Raw genomic sequence first — 19095 nt, forward strand, 5'->3', positions numbered from 1 at the left:
TGTGCCACTAAGCTAGGCAGTTTATCTCACCCCTGTCATCTTCAAGATGACAGGATAAGTTAGTATCGCCCCGTTGAGGCTCTCTGACCACTGAGAATCCAGCCTGAAATTCCTTAATCGATGGTTCGTCATCTGCACGACCAACGCACCTCCGTCAGATCCGTGCGTCTGACAGTCTCCTCTCCCTACGAAGACGAAGTATAAAACAGTCCAACATCCCACCTTAAATCCACTAGAGTACAATCGTCAGCAATTTCTCCCTAACATCAATCACCTCCAAAATATCACCAAATTTTCAAAAAATAAAAAAAGAACATTCGTTTGAAAATTCCAATGCCACCGCCTAAACCCCCCCATCCAAACAACCACAACACCAACCCCCAATCCAACCGGTCTAAAAACAGTCATAAACCGTATACGAGATACATACCCAGACTCGGTCAAGATATACCGAGACCTAAACGCAAATTATCAATCCTGCTACGAAATAGCAGTAAATGTAAACGAGCAGTACAAAAGTTACAAAAGGGCCGGACAGCGAATTCCCGGAATTAGAGGGTTATTAATTGAATGCGATGCGATTTTGGAAAGAGTTCATGAATTCCTACGACGATATTCAAGTCTACGATCTTCTAGTCCGGGATTTAAGTCTAAATTTGGATTTGTGAGTGAGGATATTGGGTTTGAGAGGAGGAGGTTGGAGGTTTGTAGGGAGAAACTTGTTTCTGTGCAGAGGATGCTTCATGGGTATGTGTTGATTCGATACTCGCTCTTGTTGGCCCTGTCGATTGATGCCCAGCTAATAACTCTAGTGCTGATTATTCTAGTCAGCAAACTATGATTGCAAATGACCCGATTCCAACAGTCCAAGTTCAAGATGAGGCCGGACAGGAAATTCCCGAGGAGAATGCTGAACGAGCTCCTATCCCCCCATCAGGTATGCTTTATACTTCCCATCGTCCTCTACTCCATGCGAGGGAAACGGCCAGCAAACTGATGAGCCAAAGAAGAAAACACCCCCAACGAGCCTCCGACACGAGATCTCCCGATACAAGATGCCCCGATACAAGATGCCCCGATACAAGATCCCCCCCATAGATCGCGATCACAAAAACGAAATGCTCGACTTGCATCTGCAGCCGCGGCTCATAAATGGGATGAGGTCCGCTATCTCATCGAAAAGGGCGCAGATGTGAATACAGCCGATAGTCGAGGGGTCAGACCACTAGTCTACGCTTTACATGTAAAATATCAGAAGAGGGGACGCGGTGAAGACAGACAGGCTAGTACAATCGTTAAATTATTGCTTGGGCATGGGGCAAAATTTGGTATGAGAGAACTTAATGAGCTGCCTCGATCGGGGAGTTATGGTGAAAGGGAATATAAGAAGTTGGTGACGAAGGAGAATCTTGAGTGTGATGTTGAAGATTCTCGGTTTCAGGGTTTGAGAGATATTTAGTCTCGAGGGATTCTATGTCCTAATGCAGTATTGATATAATACTACTACTGTTGCTGCTGGTAGAGGTTAGAAGTTCTAGGAGAAGATTGAGGCCAGGTTTAACACTGGTATATGGTCTTTTCTCAAGTTCAAGTTCCATCATGGTGCCAACTTGAATCATATACGAATCTAGTATGATAAGTATTAGCTGTTCGAAAGTCGGCTATCAAATCATTATCTTCGGGGACTCCAAGATATATGAAATAAGCACTGTATCACGCAAAGGACAACTCCAAGGCATGTTCTAGCTGTATCAAAGTCCATGGTAAATGATGATTCGACACCAGAAGAAGTCAATATCAAACAATCTCATTAAGATCACTAACTCATGAAAGACCCCCTATCTCCACACCATCCCCGGTTACTAGACTCATACTAGAACTAGTAAGATGAACAACTCTTCTCCGGGTGTAACTTTGAACCCCTCACGTCAGTTTCCAATCCCGAGGATATTCCTTCAAGAGGGGTTTACTTTGCCAAGTCTAGACCCTTCACATCTTCAAACATTCACCCTCATACAATTTCAAATCAAATTCGACACATCCGTTCTCTAAATATAATAACTAAAATTTCAAATAAATCAACATGACCGCCCCTACAGACCCGCACTGGAAACAAACCATCCTAGCCAAACGCAACACTCAACTCAATTCGATCCCGTCTTCCTGGCGACTCTCAGAGGAAGTGCTAAACCACCCTCCAGTTTCAAGTATACAAATTATTCAATCAAGTGGGATCCTCACACCTGATGAAATAGCATGGACCGTAACAACCGATATTCGCGACTTAGTTTCGCTCATTACTTCCCGTCGTGTGAGTAGTGAGCAGCTCACAACGGCATTTTGTAAACGGGCCGCTATTGCGCAGCAGGTTACTAAATGCTTGACGGAGATCTTTTTTGATAAAGCACTTGCCGATGCGAGGGCGCTGGATCAACATCTTGAGAGGACAGGGAAGGTTGTTGGGCCGTTACATGGGATTCCGGTTTCTGTTAAGGATCGGTTTGATATTCAAGGGGTTGATACTACAGTTGGTAAGTTTTATAGTCCAAGCCATTTGTTTAAGCATCCCTTTATCTTCTCTTCGTACACTATATTCTCTGGATTGATGACTGAAACGAGGAATACAGGCTGGGTTGGTCTCATTGGTAAACCCGCACGAAATTCCAGTTCTATCGTTCAACTTCTCGAAGCTCTGGGAGCTGTGATGTACGTCAAAACCAATATTCCACAATCATTGATGGTAAGTATATCACTCTTCCACCTCCATGTCATATTCCCAATCTCAAACAACACCTCAGATGGCCGACTCATATAATCACGTCTTTGGACAATCCGTCAACGCCTTAAACAATGCTCTCATCTCAGGTGGGAGTTCAGGAGGCGAGGGAGCCCTACTCGGTTCTTGCGCGAGTGTTCTAGGAATCGGTACGGATATTGGTGGCTCAATTCGAGTACCTTCAGATCTACAAGGTCTATATTCCATCTGTCCTACAACAGGACGTGTACCATGGGATTGTTCCTTGTAAGTACCTCCATCTCATGAACAATAATATCCCTATCGCCGAAGGAAAGAAATGATCATTGTTTTTATTCTAACTACTTGAATCAGCTTGCATCAACATTACCTCGTTCCCCCAGTAGCAGGACCAATGTCCACCTCATTGGCAACATCAGAATATTTCATGGAAAGACTACTAGCCAGCGAGCCCTGGAATCTAGACCCAGCAGCTATCCCAATACCCTGGCGCAAAGATCTCGCGTCACCACCAAAAGCGCGTAAATTGAAACTAGGCGTCGTTTTCGATGACGGTGTCGTTAAGCCTCAGCCTCCAATTGCACGTGCTATGCGCGAAACTGTCCAGGCATTGCGAGATGCTGGACATGAAGGTACGTCCTGTGAAAACCAAATATGTTGAGGACGCTTAGAAATCCGGATTCAACTGACTATCTCATTAATAGTAATGGAATGGGATACAAGTCTTCATACACTAGCAACGAATCTCTGGACAAAAGCCATTCTCGGTGATGGTGGCGCATATTGTCGGAAACTTTGCGCTATAATTGACGAACCTCTTATTGAAGGGATGCTCGTGGGAGTGGAGAAAGATACTCTATCATTGGAGGAGAGGGAGGAAGTTGAAAGAGAGAAAAATGAGCTTCAAGCTCGAATGCTTTCTCAGTGGGTTGGAACTGGTATTGATGCCCTTCTCATGCCGGTGTTACCTTGGGTTGGTTATAAACCTAAGACATGGGTTAAGAGTAGTCAGTGGGTGGGATATACGGCTATGTGGAATCTGTTGGATTATGCTGGCGTGACTGTTCCTATTGGTAGGGCTGATAGAGAGCTTGATGGGGTTGATGAGGAGTGGGAGGCTCATGTTGTGAGAAATGAGTCTGATGAGTTTAATCATGAGCAGTGTGAGTATTTGGTTCGAGATTGTTGGGCTTGATAGTGTACTGACTGGTTCTTTCAGATGATATTGAGCTGGTACATGGTATGCCTATTTGCGTGCAAATCGTTGGAGGACGATTTGGCGAGGAGAAAGCAGTGGCTGTTGGGAAAGTCGTTGATGAATTGATGAACAAGACACCATTCCACCCGGTTATCTAGGCATCTAATGACTGAATGAGATATAGTAGGTAATTTAGGCGATCTATATAATATGCAGATTCATCATTCGATTTCTATTCGAGCTTTCATCAACTCGAAAAATTTCAGTGAGACCCTTTAGGGTAGATATCAAAAATGCAGCCAGACCCTGCTGGCATTCCGACAATTAAAATAAGACACAAAAACCAAAGAGAAAAATGACAAAACGTCCTTGTAAAGAAAATCCAACATGCAATTCCATACCGGGGGAATATTACTAGAATTCAAATTCCTTGCGGAAGACATTCACGTCCATACCGGCGACAACCTGGTCCGCCAAGTCACGACGACCCATCTGGCTGAAGACTCGGCGGAGGGTATCGTAGAGGTTAGTGCTTTGGTTCTGGCTGATGTGCAACATCCTTTCCAGACGCTCGTCATCTAGACCATCGGGACTTCCGCCACCAATGATTTCACGGGCACGTTCACGACCTTCCTGTTCGACTACACGATGCATGGACAGAGAGCCAAGAAGATGCTGTGCAGCTTCAGGGTAGCAGCCAATATTAATACATGAGACACCGAGGTTATAGCGTGCGCGCACGAAGTTGGGGTTGATGTTCAAGGCTTGTTCGTATGCCTCAATAGCCTCTTCCGATCGACCGGAGTTGGCCAATGTGGCTCCGAGACGATTCCAGAGGAGATGCAGTTGTTCACGCTGATTGGTACTACCGGACTCGGTAGAGGCCAGGGCAGCAGAGAAACAATCCACAGCCTTTTCATATTCTTCGGCGCAGTAGAAGAGAACACCTAGACCAACCTGCACATCTGGGTCCATCTGTGCTCCAGATGGGGAGAGTTGTGCGGCTTGAATGAAGAGTTCTGTGACGCGGTCATGCAAAAGTTGACGATCTGTGAAGCCCAGGTCGGCATCACCAGAAACCTCGCTTGGGTTGATGATGGAAGGATATTTGTTTGAGAGCCAGCGTTCAAGGGTGCGGTAAGCAGTAGAATCATATCCCTCGTTCGTGTATGAAACTGCAAGTCCCATTAGGGCATCTAGGTTGCCAGGTTCGATCTTCAACGCTTGCTCTAAAGCACGAATGGCCGGCAACTCCTTCTCATTCTGAGCCTGAGCGGAACCCAGCATCGTCCAAGCCTGCACATGCTGCGGATCTTTCTGAACGGCAGCTTCGAAGGCCAAAGCCGCAAGAGACAGATTGCCACCCTCGCGCATGATCTTGACTCCTTCTTCAAAAGGATTGTTGATTGACTGATACACATTATCCTCTTCAAACATATAATCACCAAGTTGAGGGTCACGGAAACGGGAATTCAGAGTATCGAATCCCTCCCAGTCACCTAGATCCCCGACATGCACGTCCTCAGTGACTTCAAAATCATCTTGCTCGGCCAGTTTTCTGCTCGCAGCGGTCTCAGTTTGAATTCGTTGCCAAACAGACTCAAAGGCATCATTGGAGGGCACTGACCTGTCCAGCTCATTCAACTCCGCCTCCATAGCGGCATTCGCTTGATCATCCGTCCGCGTCTCATTACCAGCCGTCTCCATCTCCGCAAACTGCGCTTCCCAATTTTCATCATCGAGCTCGACCATCCGGCCCTTGCCCTTATCCTGAGTCTGGCCTTCCATAGGCTGTTGCATCATCGGCGACTGCATCATGGGTCGCATCCCCATTCCCATGCCCATACCTCCCATGTACCCTCCACCCATCCCCATAGGTCGTTGATACCCCGCCATGAGCGGGGGTGTGGCTGTGGAAGTAGCAGGACTGGAGGTCTGCGGCATACCCATACGACTTTGCTGCTGAAAACGTGCGAACTCAGCGGGCGTAAACCCCGAAGCGTTGTTCATCTGTTGTCCGGGGAAAGCAGCTTCCATACGGGCTTGCTCGCCGGGATCGAATTCCGCGGCCCAGCCGGGTGACCCCGTACGGGGGGGAGCGGTCTGGAAATTCTCCAGCTCGCGGCGCATATGTTCCATGGCAAATGGCTGGGGTGAAGGTCCGTTTATTTGTTGTCCGGGCTGTTGCATAAAGTCATCCATCATCTATAACAGAGGGGCCCATGTTGAGGCCTTTGGTTAGCTTTCCATCTTTGCCTGCAAGATAAGATGCTCTCTACTGCGTTCGCCTTGCATTGTTTCCGATAGAATTGGGACTGACCTGATCCTGGCCACCCATCATCCCCCGTGACCGCATACTTTCTTGCATGCCCGGCCCATGACCGACCAGTCGGTCTCGTTGGAGGGACTTGTCATCTTGGACGTGCTTGGTGAATTGTGTCAGAGGGTTTCCCGCCGTGGAGCATTCCGCACCACCGAGGAAAGACATGGTGGGTATGAGATATGAAAATGAGGGTTAAGAGTGTGTAAAAGTAGAATTCTTCAAAGGCCCAAACATACAGCTCGGAGAAGAAACAGAGCACATGCGAGTGGAAGAGGAGAAGCCCCGGATAATCGACGGTGGGGTTCGCCGCTCACTAATGCGCTTTTCCGTCAGCCGAGGTTCCCCGTGGTCACGTGGTGCTGTCCGCGGAGGAGAGATAGGATATTGATAATAATAACAGCCATTGGGAAACACCTTGAAATATATAATATAGGTACAGTATGATACAGAAATTAGCCTCCGCTTATTTTACACTCCCCCGACAGTCAGCAATGAGAGGGAAAAGCCTCAATCATTTCCCACATTACTCGTTCTCTTCATACTGTTGCCTCTCCCATTCCCTTCGCTCCTGCGCCTTAACATTTTCCCCAGCCATGAATGAGACCTTCTTTCGAGTCGCAAACTCAACCTTTAACTTTCGTCCATAAGGTTCTTTCAAAAGCAACTTCTCTCTGGCTTGCATAGCAGCTTCAACGCCTAAGAACTCTGCATGACAGAATCCACGCGGTGCGCCAGATCGTCTATCAACCGAGAACCGAATATCAACAACATTCCTTATATCCGCAAAGAGAGTCTGGATATCGCGGTCCGTTAATTCGTAGGGAACGTTTCCGATAAATAACGTATTTGAAGGTGGGTTTAGTGAGATATCACGACGAAGTTGACTGTGCGAGAATTGCACGACAACCTGGCGTCCTTCGAAGACTTGAAGATGCATATTCTCAATGGCGTACCGGGCTTCTTCGATAGTGTTAAATTGAACGTAGCCGAAGCTGTGTAACATAATGTGTTAGTTTGACTTTCTTCAAGAGTATTTTTCGAGCATTGCAGCAAGCAAATGGTCCCGGCCGAACAACTTCGCACAGCATAGATCCGAAGTGCAAGCCAATGCGATAGAGCAGCACTCACCCTTTACTTAAACCCCGATTATCATGAACAACGAATGCCCGAACAACCGTCCCAAATTCCTCCATCCTAGTCCGCAAATCCTCCGCTTCAACATCATAGAAGAGATTCCCCACATAAATCGTGTCCGACTCTCGTGGCCCATAGTTCCCAGACTGTTCCTGCATTTGTGCATTCAGTGTATGCATGCGCATTTCGCGCTTTCCTGGTGGGATATACGCTTTCTGAATAGCTTCCATTTCAGTCATTCTATGCGGAACTGATGTTTCCTCATTCTCTGACAGAGTAGCCTGTGATTCAACGTCCGATTTGGACTCTTCGCGCTGGACATCCTTCAGATTATGTATAGGTGTTGCGGGCGACTCATTCGACGAATTCCATCGGGATTGGTGGGCGGAGAGTGGTCGGGATATACGGTGAGTGGGGATAATATTATTGACACGAGATGATTTGAGGACGGATATTCTGGGCGAAGGACTTAGCAGCCTCGAGCTGGCCAGGCGTAGGCAATGCCTGTTAATCACATGAGTATTTCATTTCGGTGAGATCCTTGGAGAAGGCTGGATGGTGTTTTTCGATACTCCGGGGGATACATACATTTTTCCCCACAGCTAGCTAATTGCCTTGCTTTCGGATATCACTTATGGGATATTATTGAGGGATCCTGGACTGCAAGAATTCAACGTCGAAGTGCAAACCTTCCTAAAGTTGACGAAGTTCAACCTGGCGCAAAAGTTTCGATAAGGTCACGTGATATCCGATAACACCCATTCCCATTCGGGTAGGCTGAGGTACTCACTGCTTTGAAGTGATAAACGATGTTGTAGAGTCGATTGTGTTTTTAGTAAAACATTGATATGGAGTCAAAGCAGATGTTCTTACTTGTAAATTAAATTTGAGCATTTTAAGGTTTCAGGTCAAGAAAATCGAACAATTTGAACGCATGGAATACTGCGAGTCCATCCCGAGCCTACATAGATGCCCATCGAGGTACCAGATAGTAAAACAGGTGCTGGTAGAGAGGAGTTAGATTGTATATCTCAACTATATACTTCATATAATATGATACAAAAAAACACACAAATCACCAATCCAAACAAACGATCAACGCCAAGCTTTTATCGCAATCCAATATCCACCAGGGCTATTCACCCATTCATCCTATACCCGTATATCCAATCGCCCGAAGCAGATCCAATCAATAGCCTCTATCCATCCGACACCCGAATAAACTCGATTCAATAAAATTAATCACAGGGCAATGGGAATCATAAAAGAAGTAAAACAAAGCCAGTGGGTTATGAAGTGGAAGAGCAGGGAATATAAGACATTATCATCAATCTCATACCAAATCAAAGCTATCCATTCCGGAAATGACCTCCGAAATCATACTGATCCTTGGTTTCTGCTCGATGTACTCGTTGATTGAGAGATGGGTGTGAATCCAGGTATTGAGCCGCTTCCGCTTTCAGAACTGTTGGTGTTGGGGCTGAAAATGCTCGGTGCGCGCTGGCCGTTAGGGACATTGTTCGGCATTGATGGAGCTCGAGAGGTATTACTGAGAGGATTTTGGATATGTGGTTGTTGTTGTTGTTGCGGTTGTTGCTGTGGGAGGCCGCCAAGATTAGGTGTTGTTGCTTGGCGAGTTGGATCCATCATTGGCCAGAATGAGTTCGTTGTATCAAAGCCTGGGTTTTGAAGATATGTGTCCCATGCATCCTGATAATTTCATTAGAATCATATTCTACCCGGTGTATTTGCTCTTGGTTGCATGACTTACCCAGTCAAGGTTTACCTGCATGTCTGGCATCTGACCAAACATGCTGCTAAATGGGGAAGCAGGCCCCGGTACCTCGCCAGAAGCCATAGCTGGCAAAGGTGAATCGGCCATCTTGAACATAGGATCAGAGTAGGGACTCGGGCCCGGATTCAAAGGACTCATTCCACTACTCAAAAGACCAAGTGTCATGGCAGCGTTCTGCTTCTCATCCTGTGGCTCGAACGGGACATTTCCAGACCCGGTTTCAGAACCTGGGATCGCGCTTTGAATTTTGGTGAGCATGACACCGAGAATGCTGCTTGCTTTGAAAGCTTCCATGCTCTTATCACGCATCTCATCCCAAATGTCTTTCGATCGCTGGAGTGCAGCTACCATTTCATCTCGGCGCTCCCGTCCCCAAATGTACGTATCGCCAGATGGGCGGCCGGACGCCTGAAGAAGATAACCGTGATACAGGTCAAGACTGACGATGGTGGCAGCCAGTAGGAAGTCAGCCGCATTTATAGCAGTGATTGCTGAGCAACGACCGCGTAATCCGCCGTCATGAGCCTCTGTATGCAAGATTGCATGGAATTCGAGCAACTCCATTGCGGAGTCGATACATGTACGTCGAGAGTATGTGAATCGGGGATTATCCCGGGCACGGACTAGATATGGCCGGTGCAGCACACATTGTGCTTTATGGAAGATACTTGCAACCTGATCCCCTGAGTTAGTATTCGGGTCTTTTCCATCCTATCCGGAAAGAATACTTACTGAGAATCTTGAACTGATGAGATTGGCCGAGTCTAGTACGCACTCCTCCATTGACCGGATTTGCAAGTGATCGGGTATCAATTCTTTCGCGCGACGCAGATCTGCATCAAGCTCCATTACCTTGTCGTATGGGACTGAGGATAGCGAGGACGCTTGCTCCATGACTCGTCCAAAAGCGTACACCAACCGAGACTTACAAATTAAGTAAGAAATCGGTGTTGGCTCGCTCAATGAACGAGATGGTGGAAGCTCTTGGCAAGTGTCATCAAAGTCATCATCATAAAGGTTGCGAGGCAGGTCGGTGTCCATATCTACAGAACGGAGCATACTCGGCATACCTACTTGGAATGAGAAGAGCAGGTCTGCAGTCGCCACGAAAGACCAGACGCGTCGCCTGATCTCGCCCTGGAAAGGAGTGATATTGGGGAACATCTTCGAGTCACGGTGATATCCCATGCGCATTGCCAGACGAGTAATGACGCCTGTCAGTACCCAAACTGAGATGTCAGCTTCCCATGTCTGGGAATAATCAGCATGGAGATGGAACACCAGCGACTCGATAAGAAACGGGTGTGCCTTGGTATAGTCCGCCAGGGTTAAACATTGGGCAACAGAGTTTCGAAAAGAGCCGGCCATATCCATCGCCTTGCCCCTAAACTCTGGGGGTTCGTCACCCTCGCGGAAGAATGAGAGCATTGCGAGTCTCATCATGGCAAATAACATAGCGATCCATACAATTTCTGTCTGTGACGGGTCTTCCCAATGTTTGTTATATTGCGCTTGAAATGTTGGCCCGTGGAGGATGTGAGTCGCCGGGTCGTAGGTATTGAAATAACGAGCAACAAGCAGATCTGCCGTGTACTTTGAAGGTAAAGTGGCCATGATTTCAGGCCGACTCAATGGTTTCATCGCTCCAAAGAGTAACGTTGATTCTGGAACATCGGTCTGAGGGCGTGTGGCCTTGACCTTTTCCGCTTGCTCCTCGAACTGTTTCTTATGTGTGGTGAAGAACTGCCGGACCTCAGAAATCTAATCGAATTTTGTTAGTGCATCAATTCCATCTGGGCCAAGGGATTTCGAGCTAGGCTCACTCACATCATTCAAGACAGACGCCCAATGAGCTTCACTGATATAGTAAGACTTATTATTGTCGACCTTCATGATACCAAAGGACTTAGTGACCTGGTCGGTGTCACTTTCCGGTCCTTCGTCATCATCCAGCTCAATCTCATTCGATAACCCCGTCGATCCATTCGTACTCTCTCCTGAGATAGCAGCCAAAGCAGCGGCCGGGCCGGCCGACTGGTTCCCATTCGTCATCAATGAGAGAACCAACCCTTCCAACCGATCGATTCGATTCTGCATATCATCTGGCGATGTCGGAGAGGTCTGTTGAGGCGAGTTCTTCTTTCGGGTACCAGCTTGTGCATAGGTACAAGACGGGCCATCGCCCCGTTTGACGCAATTTTCACACGGGTGGGAACGGTTACATTTCAGCCTAGAGGCGTTTGGTCAGTTAAGCTTGGTGAGAGAGTAAGGGTGTTCGGGACCATACTTCCTGTGACGACAGGGCGCACACGATAGCGGAACTCGATTCCTTTTTCTAATCACTCTGAATTCAGGCGAGTGGCCGCTGGAGGAAGTTGTAGATGGCGGTGTAGGTGTCATGATGAGGGACCGGAGAGGAAGAGAGGATAATTTTGGGAAATCTGGCTCTTTCGAAGGCGCAGTTGATGCGATCAATGGTATAATGAGTCGCGAAGCTCTGCTAAATTCCGTCTCGCATATGCGACAAAGGGTTCCGTGCAGAGATTTCTAAGTCGAATGCGCAGGCAGCATGTGCTGAAGCTTTGGCGTAAGGTGGGGGCGTGATATGACGGCGCTGGCAGATGGGACCAGTCGGATAATCAGCTAGGCTTTGGGGGCCAAACTAACAAGGCTCACCATCAGATGTCAAAAATGAAGTACCAGAGGAAGCTCTCAAGGACCCTGGAAATAAGAGGGATGATAGACTTGACAAGAGGAGACGTCAAGGAGAGAGTTTCATGTAGACTTTCCACTTTCAGCTGATTAATCCGTTATCTCCGTTTCGAGCTTATCGCCAGAGATCAGGTGATCTTATCAGTATATAGCTACCAGTCAGCAACAATTGTAACTATACTTCTGGTATACTTTAGTCAAGGACTAATTAACTCATTACTGGTTACAAAATATACAACTGATCCTTGGATGGTAAAGTATATTCGTCTTTGGTAATACCAGCATTCGTGGATTGATTCTCGTATCTGTGAGTCATCGCCAACAACTTACCTCGTACATGCTGCAGTGGCTGTCGGCCGCTGCTAGTCACTATTTATTGGCTGGAACACTCAAAGAATGCCGGGTATCATTCTGAGACATACAAATATTTACGTACTGCACCATACCATACCATGTCCTTGATCTCCTGTGGATTATCCCAATGCTGTACATACATACAGTATGGAGTCTCTTACTCATCACGTTTTGTTGTCACACCGCAACGATTCTCCCTGTACGACAGACGATGTCTTCGCCAATTCACTGCCGTCACGCAGTGACCAATATCGACCAACACATCATGTCCCCAATCTGACAGAAGAAATATAGCACAAAGAAATATAACAACCAACCATCTTACTCACAATCCTTGTCCGGGCCCACAAAAGACAAGCGCAAACGCAAACGCAAACAAAGAATCCAGCCACCCCATACCCAATCCCCCACCTTCAAGTCCTTTCTACAGTATGATCCATTCGATAAATATCCCTTGATTGCCCGTAAAACTATCACATCCATTTCTAGACTCCGCGTCTTCCTCAATCGCTTTCTGTTTCTTGAAGTAGTGGTTCTATACTAGGACCATGTCTGAGAATCGTGGCCGAGGCAGGGGTCGTGGGGACCGCGGAGATCGTGGAGATCGTGGTCGTGGAGGTCCTCGTGGAGGTGGACGTGGCCGTGGCCGTGGCGGCGAAATCAATATACCATTCCGTCCAGCCGAAGGCCGTGGGGGGATACGACAACTATCGTGGCCGTGGTGACCGAGGTCGCGGTGATCGGGGTCGTGGTGGTGGTGATCGTGGCCGTGGTCGTGGTGGTGGTGATAGAACGCCTACAGTCTATCGGTATGGCTATATTTATATATATATCCTGTGGATACTTGAAATTGCAAAAATACCTATTTACTAACAGTGAAATTAATGTAGGGCTAAGCGATCCATCCCGGCCCCCGATCCCGAAGTGGTCAAAACTGAAAATACTCTGGCTAAATCCCTCGTGGGTTTTAAGAAGGCGGAACAAGCATATCCCTTGCGCCCGGGATACGGCACTCAAGGCGAAGAGGTCACTCTCTACGCCAATTATATGTCGCTGACGGGTCTGGCTAAAGGGAAACTCCTCCATAGATACAACGTTGAGGTGGCAGCTGAGAAAGGCCGTGAGGCCCCGACTGGGAAAAAAGCCCGCCAGATAATTTCCTGCTTTATTGATGAGCATTTTCAAGCTCAGAAACGTCACATCGCGACTGATTACGGGTCTGTCATCGTCTCCGTGGTGGATCTGAATTTGAAAGAAGACCAGATCTTGGATGTCAGATACAAGTCTGAGGGTGAAGCGGAATATCCTGAGAACCCCCGGGTGTATCAGGTTCGATGTGCAAGTATTCGAAAGCTCGACTCAGCGGATCTCATCAACTACCTTACCTCTACGAATGCAGGCGCGCTGCTGGCCACCAAGGCGGAATTGGTCACTGCCTTGAACATCATCATAGGCCACCACCCAAAGACTTCATCCGACGTTGTTTCTGTCGGAGCGAATAAGCATTTCGGTACTGCCAAAAATGTATTGGATTCTCAAAGCCTCGGAGGAGGTCTCGAAGTTCTTCGTGGTTTCTTTATCAGTGTGCGTGCTGCCACCGCTCGGGTACTTCTAAATGTTCAGGTCAAATACGCAGCTTGCTACAAGGCAGGCTCACTGGTCGAGGTCATTCAGGACTTCACAAACTCTAAAGAGTATTACTATGCCAAAGATTTCAAGAAGAATTTGCTTCTCGGCAGGTTCTTACAGCATATGCGAATCATGCCGAATCATATCAAGAGAAAATCAAGCCGTGGAAAGGCTCGCGCTCCCCCGGTCAAAACGATCATCGGGCTCGCCAAGAGAGATGATGGTAGATTGTCAGAGAATCCGCCAAAAGTTCCCCGCGATGGTGCTGGTCCTGACGAGGTACAATTTTTCTTGAGAGGACAAACTCCGTCAGCACCGAAATCTGGAGGCAAGAAGGCGAAAGGCCAGAAACCTCCAGCCGGCCCAGCCCCGGCAGGCAAATACATAACAGTTGCACAGTACTTTTCCCAAAGTGAGTTCCGCAACCCTGAGTGGTAAGAATCATCTCATTGACAGATAATCCACTAGCATACAACATGAAAGTCAACGAGAAATTCCCCGTGGTGAATGTCGGCAGCCGGAGTGATCCTAACTATTTACCTGTCGAAGCATGCGAAGTCCCTATTGGCCAGACAGTGAACTCCAGACTGTCGCCTGAGCAGACAAATAATATGCTCGGCTTTGCAGTTAGAGGCCGCAGCCCAGCTCAGAACGCAGAGGCGATCACCACCAATGGCGTGGGCATTTTAGGAATCGACCCACTCAATGAGACTCTAGTAGGTTATCTTCTATTTCCAAGCGAACAGAGCGCATTGTATTAACTTTTTCCTACTAGGCAGCATTTGGCGTTGGAATTAGCCCGAATCTCATCACCGTTAAGGGTCGCGTTCTACCAGCACCAACCGTCTTCTATCAGGGTCAAAAAGCCATTGAGCCAGCCAGGGGCTCTTGGAACATGCAAGATATTAAATTCTGCAAGCCCGGATCACTGAAGAATTGGACGTTCCTCTTCATTGGAGGCAGAGGATTCAACTGGAAGGAAAGGGATGCAATGACCCATGTAATAACTTTTGCCGGTCACCTCAGGAAACTTGGCATCAATGTCGAGGCGCCCAAGATGGGTATTTCGATGCAGCCGTATCCCGAGGGATGCGATATCGCGGCTGCAGTGAAGCAGTTACTGGATCAATATGGTCATTTGGACCTCATCCTGGGTATCATGCCCAACGCAGATACTGGGACCTATAACAGCATCAAACAGGTCTGTGACGTAATGTACGGTGTGAGAAATGTCAATGTTCAAGCAGGAAAATTGGTAATGGCTAGGGGCCTGGATCAATATTGTGCCAATGTGGGCTTGAAAGTCAACTTGAAGTTGGGAGGTACCAACCAGAGCCTTCAGAATATGGGACTTTTCGGCGATGGTAAAACCATGCTTGTCGGTCTTGATGTCACTCATCCATCACCTGGTTCCTCCGATAATGCCCCTAGTGTTGCAGGCATCGTCGCATCAGTGGATAAAGATCTCGCTCAATGGCCAGCAGACATCGTTGTACAAAAGCGACGAGATGAAATGGTGGGAGACCTAGATCGCCTGCTTCAATCTCGAATTCGTCTATGGGCCGCGCATAACGAGGGTGCTTTCCCCGAGAATATCGTCGTTTACCGTGATGGTGTCAGTGAAGGTCAATACAACCTCGTCATAGACAAAGAACTCCCACTCTTGAAGAACGCCTGTGAAAGCGTATACCCGGCAGCCCAGACAGCTAAGGGTTTCCCTCGAATTGCCATCATTATCGTGGGTAAGCGACACAATACTCGCTTCTACCCAACCAATCCCGCCCAAGCAGAACGATCAAGTAACCCCCAACCGGGAACCGTCGTTGACAGGGGAATTTCCGAAGGTCGTCAATGGGACTGGTACCAACAAGCTCACTCCTGTCTTCAAGGCACCGCTCGACCAGCGCATTACTTTACAGTTTGGGACGAGATTTTCCACCCAAAGTATCCCAGTAATGCGAATGGACCCGGTGCCGCAGATATCTTGCAAGAATTGACGCATAAAATGTGCTATCTATTTGGTAGAGCGACTAAAGCCGTTTCAGTCTGTCCTCCTGCATATTATGCGGATCTTGTCTGTACGCGGGCGAGATGTTATTTGCAGGATTACTTTGATCCTAGTCCGAGTGCGAGTGTGGCTGATTCTAAGAATAATGGGACAAGTGAACCACTTCCTTCTACGAATAATTATCGGCCACATGAACGGATTAAGAATACCATGTTCTATATTTAGTTGGATGACATAGTGAAGACTTGGGTGATGCACTTCCTTCCATAACTATTTGGAAGATCTAAGATCTACGATTTGTCTTGGCCATTTACCTCGGATTATCTCCTTGGATCTTGAAATTCGGACTTGGTTTCTTGTGATAGCAGGGAACTTTTGAACTGAGAAGAGAGAAAGAACAACTTCTTTGGAAATCATGAGAAATGAACATTCTTGTTGAATTGGATATTATTTGGTTTAGCATACTTTGGCACCGATTTGGTTTTATAATTTGGCCATTCCTTGATGATTGTCTTTAATTTGATGAAATTGGAAATTGGAGAATTTTGGAATATTCAGACAGATACATAGGGTAAAACTTCATCAGTAATTGATTTCAGCTAACTGGCAGAACACTCAACATATACATACTTCTACCTCTACACTTCTTCATCACTCGATCTGGCAGGGCGATGGGTATTGGGGGGTTGATGGGGAGGGGATTATGAAATAGGCAGGAATTTTGGAAGAGTCGATGATTTTATTGATGTTGATGTTGATGAAGCTGTTGGGTTTTGAAGGGAGGGTGATGTTCTTCCTTGGGAATTTTGACCAATTTCTAGATGTTGAACTGAGTACTTGCTACTAGCAGTAAGTTCAGGACATAAGACTAAAATAAAGTATCATTGATTGGACTTGAATTTGGATTTTAAACAATAAAACCTCCGCTCATAATGGGGATTGTTGTACAGAATGAAAGAAATGTAATGACAGGGCCCGAAACTGGTAAATAGCATACAGGCAACGAGCATGTCAAGAAAAGAAGAGAAACAAAGTGATGAGTCCAAGGGGAGTACTGAAGTAATAACGAAGCTAGAAACACCCCTTGACGAAAGAATAAGACAGATCAGCATTCGACCGGAACTACTGATCCATCTTATGCTGCAAGAAGAGTCCTCAGTAAGATGTGCACAGTACTGTACATCCCCGGATTTGGTATGGTGGGTATCGGTATACATTGCTCGTTGATCAGGTTAGGCCGTGGCAAGGGTCGTAGACAGTCAGTGGAAGAAATCGTTCAGTTGCTAGACGTTTACACTTTCGACCACAATGAGCGAGAGCAAGAACAGTTGTACAATCGTATACTCGCTCTACTACTCTGCTCGTTCCTCTGACTCCACTTACTCCGCATCTTCCATGCTCCAGCTAGGCTGGTTATGACTGCGAGGGTTACGGAGTGAAGTAGCAGGTCGAGCAGGCGATGGTTCATCCTCAATGAGCCAGCTAGGCTGATTATGAGTCTTAGGGTTGTATAGCGAAGTCGCGGTTCTTGTAGGTTGAGGAGAATCAGACATGTCCCAGTGAGCCTCCAGAGCCTTAACAGCCTTGTTACGGTCTGCGGCCAGGGGTTTCGGGTTCTCGCTATCGGTTCGACTAGGTGCAGGCGAATCATCTTTCATTTCCCAGTGGGATTCGAAGGTCTTGTTGCGGTTTGCGGTATTGCCTGTCACGCCGAGGGCCTCGGGCTTTTCGTCTGGCTTGTTGGTCTCGCCGTCCTCGTCGAAGAGGCGGTTCTCATACAGACGTTGACTCCGGTTCCCGAAGGAACTGATGATTCGGCCATTTTCAGCGTCGTTCACATCGTCGGTGATCTCAAAGTGAGCACTCTGGTCAGGACGAGCCTTGACCACGGGTTCTCGTCGTGGAGGCGAGTTTGGATCCGGGTCCTCATCGCTGTATCCAAAGCCACGTGCCTTGGCAGCTGGTTCGGTGCTCTTTTCTGGGGTAGAGAAATCACCAAAGTCCCATTGGGATTGGTTACGTGACTTGCTCGGCTTGGATTCTTTCTTCGCCTCTTGTTCGGCACTGTCGTCGGCTCCCAGTTCGAAGTGTTCGTACTTGCGAGGATCGGACTTGTAGAAAGCGCGATCTTCAACTGATTCATCCTCATCTCCTCCAAAGATGCGGTTGCCCTGGTACTTGGAACCGGCCTTGGGAGCAACAACCTTCTCAGGCTTAGAGGGTGTAGGAGGGGCATCCTCATCATCTGCAACGAAGATCTCGCTCAAATCCCGTCGTACTGGCTGAGCACTAGATGCTGCGTAGGGACGCACAATTGTGCTAGTGTCTGGTTTGCTGGGGGACAAGAGCTCAGTCAAGGATCCCTGAGCATACGGATCTCTGGTATGTCGCTTTCCGGGGAAGACGGTCTCCGAGTAACAGGTTCATCATCTTCCGTGCCATCCTTATTCGGAGAAAGTAAATCGGTCAACGATGCCGCGGCGTATGGGTCTCTAATGTGTCGCTTGCCGGGGGAAGCAGGGCGTGGAGGCAGGTCACTCTTCGAGGGTTCCAATGAGGGTGCGGCAGTCTTTGCAGATTCAGCAGACTTGAGTAGACGAACTTGCTCTTTAGCTTCACGAATGGGCCAATTCCGACCACGAGCACCGATCACTTCCAGTTCCTTTAGCAGGGAACCTTGATCCCAGTAGATGCGCACCTGCTGGATCTGTTGTTCGGCATTAAAGTGGACGATGTGGAGCTAGATTGGGGGCGCAAAAAGACCACGCATTAGCTTGACTTCGACGACTCCAATTGCTTTTTTAGGGGACGGGGAGTTTTTGTGGGCCATGCAAGATTTCGGGGAAATTATTTTAATATACCGTGGGGATAGTCACGACGCGATCTGCCAGAAAGTTGTCATCGAACGAGGGTAAATAGGCCCCGCCACCTTCGAGGAACTCTAGAGTTGTCTCGATATCCAGACAGAGTGAGTCGGAACTTTCAATGGCACTGATGATGGACTCTGTCTTCTTCTTGACTTCGGCTGATTGACGTGAAGTATGCGCAGCGACTGCATCTGCACCATCGAAACGCGTGGTTGAGGGGACGTAGATGAGGGATACATTGGAGGCGATAGGGGCATTGCGGGGATTTGCCCTGAACTTCTGGTATGAGTCTTTCAGATAAGTCATGATTTAAAAGCAAC

The 19095-nt window shown here is 47.7% G+C and overlaps 6 protein-coding genes across 6 annotated transcripts; 3 read left to right on the forward strand and 3 right to left on the reverse strand.

The window, feature by feature from the left end:
• Window positions 1-575: 575 nt before the first annotated feature.
• Window positions 576-1459, forward strand: N7469_009081 (uncharacterized protein; the record flags this gene model as incomplete). Its single annotated transcript, XM_056647999.1, has 3 exons — window positions 576-664; window positions 828-937; window positions 1008-1459. 3 exons carry the CDS (start codon window positions 576-578, stop codon window positions 1457-1459), a joined length of 651 nt encoding a protein of 216 aa, XP_056497764.1.
• Window positions 1460-2083: 624 nt separating this feature from the next.
• Window positions 2084-4111, forward strand: N7469_009082 (uncharacterized protein; the record flags this gene model as incomplete). The annotated part of the gene is made up of 6 exons (XM_056648000.1): window positions 2084-2531; window positions 2628-2740; window positions 2799-3022; window positions 3110-3387; window positions 3460-3918; window positions 3975-4111. The coding sequence occupies 6 exons, from the start codon at window positions 2084-2086 to the stop codon at window positions 4109-4111; spliced, it is 1659 nt and encodes a 552-aa protein (XP_056497765.1).
• A 256-nt stretch (window positions 4112-4367) lies between these two features.
• N7469_009083 (tetratricopeptide repeat protein) lies at window positions 4368-6441 on the reverse strand (the record flags this gene model as incomplete). Its single annotated transcript, XM_056648001.1, has 2 exons — window positions 4368-6158; window positions 6274-6441. The coding sequence occupies 2 exons, from the start codon at window positions 6439-6441 to the stop codon at window positions 4368-4370; spliced, it is 1959 nt and encodes a 652-aa protein (XP_056497766.1).
• A 358-nt stretch (window positions 6442-6799) lies between these two features.
• Window positions 6800-11605, reverse strand: N7469_009084 (uncharacterized protein; the record flags this gene model as incomplete). Its single annotated transcript, XM_056648002.1, has 7 exons — window positions 6800-7268; window positions 7405-7724; window positions 8794-9120; window positions 9182-9880; window positions 9938-10966; window positions 11033-11435; window positions 11493-11605. 7 exons carry the CDS (start codon window positions 11603-11605, stop codon window positions 6800-6802), a joined length of 3360 nt encoding a protein of 1119 aa, XP_056497767.1.
• A 1224-nt stretch (window positions 11606-12829) lies between these two features.
• On the forward strand, window positions 12830-16133 carry N7469_009085 (putative RNA interference and gene silencing protein (Qde2); the record flags this gene model as incomplete). The annotated part of the gene is made up of 4 exons (XM_056648003.1): window positions 12830-13080; window positions 13162-14312; window positions 14369-14616; window positions 14676-16133. Coding segments are annotated over 4 exons (3108 nt in total), but the record flags the coding sequence as incomplete, so codon positions are not given.
• A 1154-nt stretch (window positions 16134-17287) lies between these two features.
• Window positions 17288-19081, reverse strand: N7469_009086 (uncharacterized protein; the record flags this gene model as incomplete). The annotated part of the gene is given in 3 exon segments (XM_056648004.1): window positions 17288-18316; window positions 18328-18648; window positions 18770-19081. The coding sequence occupies 3 exon segments, from the start codon at window positions 19079-19081 to the stop codon at window positions 17288-17290; spliced, it is 1662 nt and encodes a 553-aa protein (XP_056497769.1).
• Window positions 19082-19095: the final 14 nt, after the last annotated feature.

The sequence above is a fragment of the Penicillium citrinum genome (genome assembly GCF_028827155.1).
Source record: "Penicillium citrinum strain IBT 23319 chromosome Unknown utg000008l:1.0-2707905.0:1.0-2709502.0, whole genome shotgun sequence".
Classification (NCBI taxonomy): Eukaryota; Fungi; Ascomycota; class Eurotiomycetes; order Eurotiales; family Aspergillaceae; genus Penicillium; species Penicillium citrinum.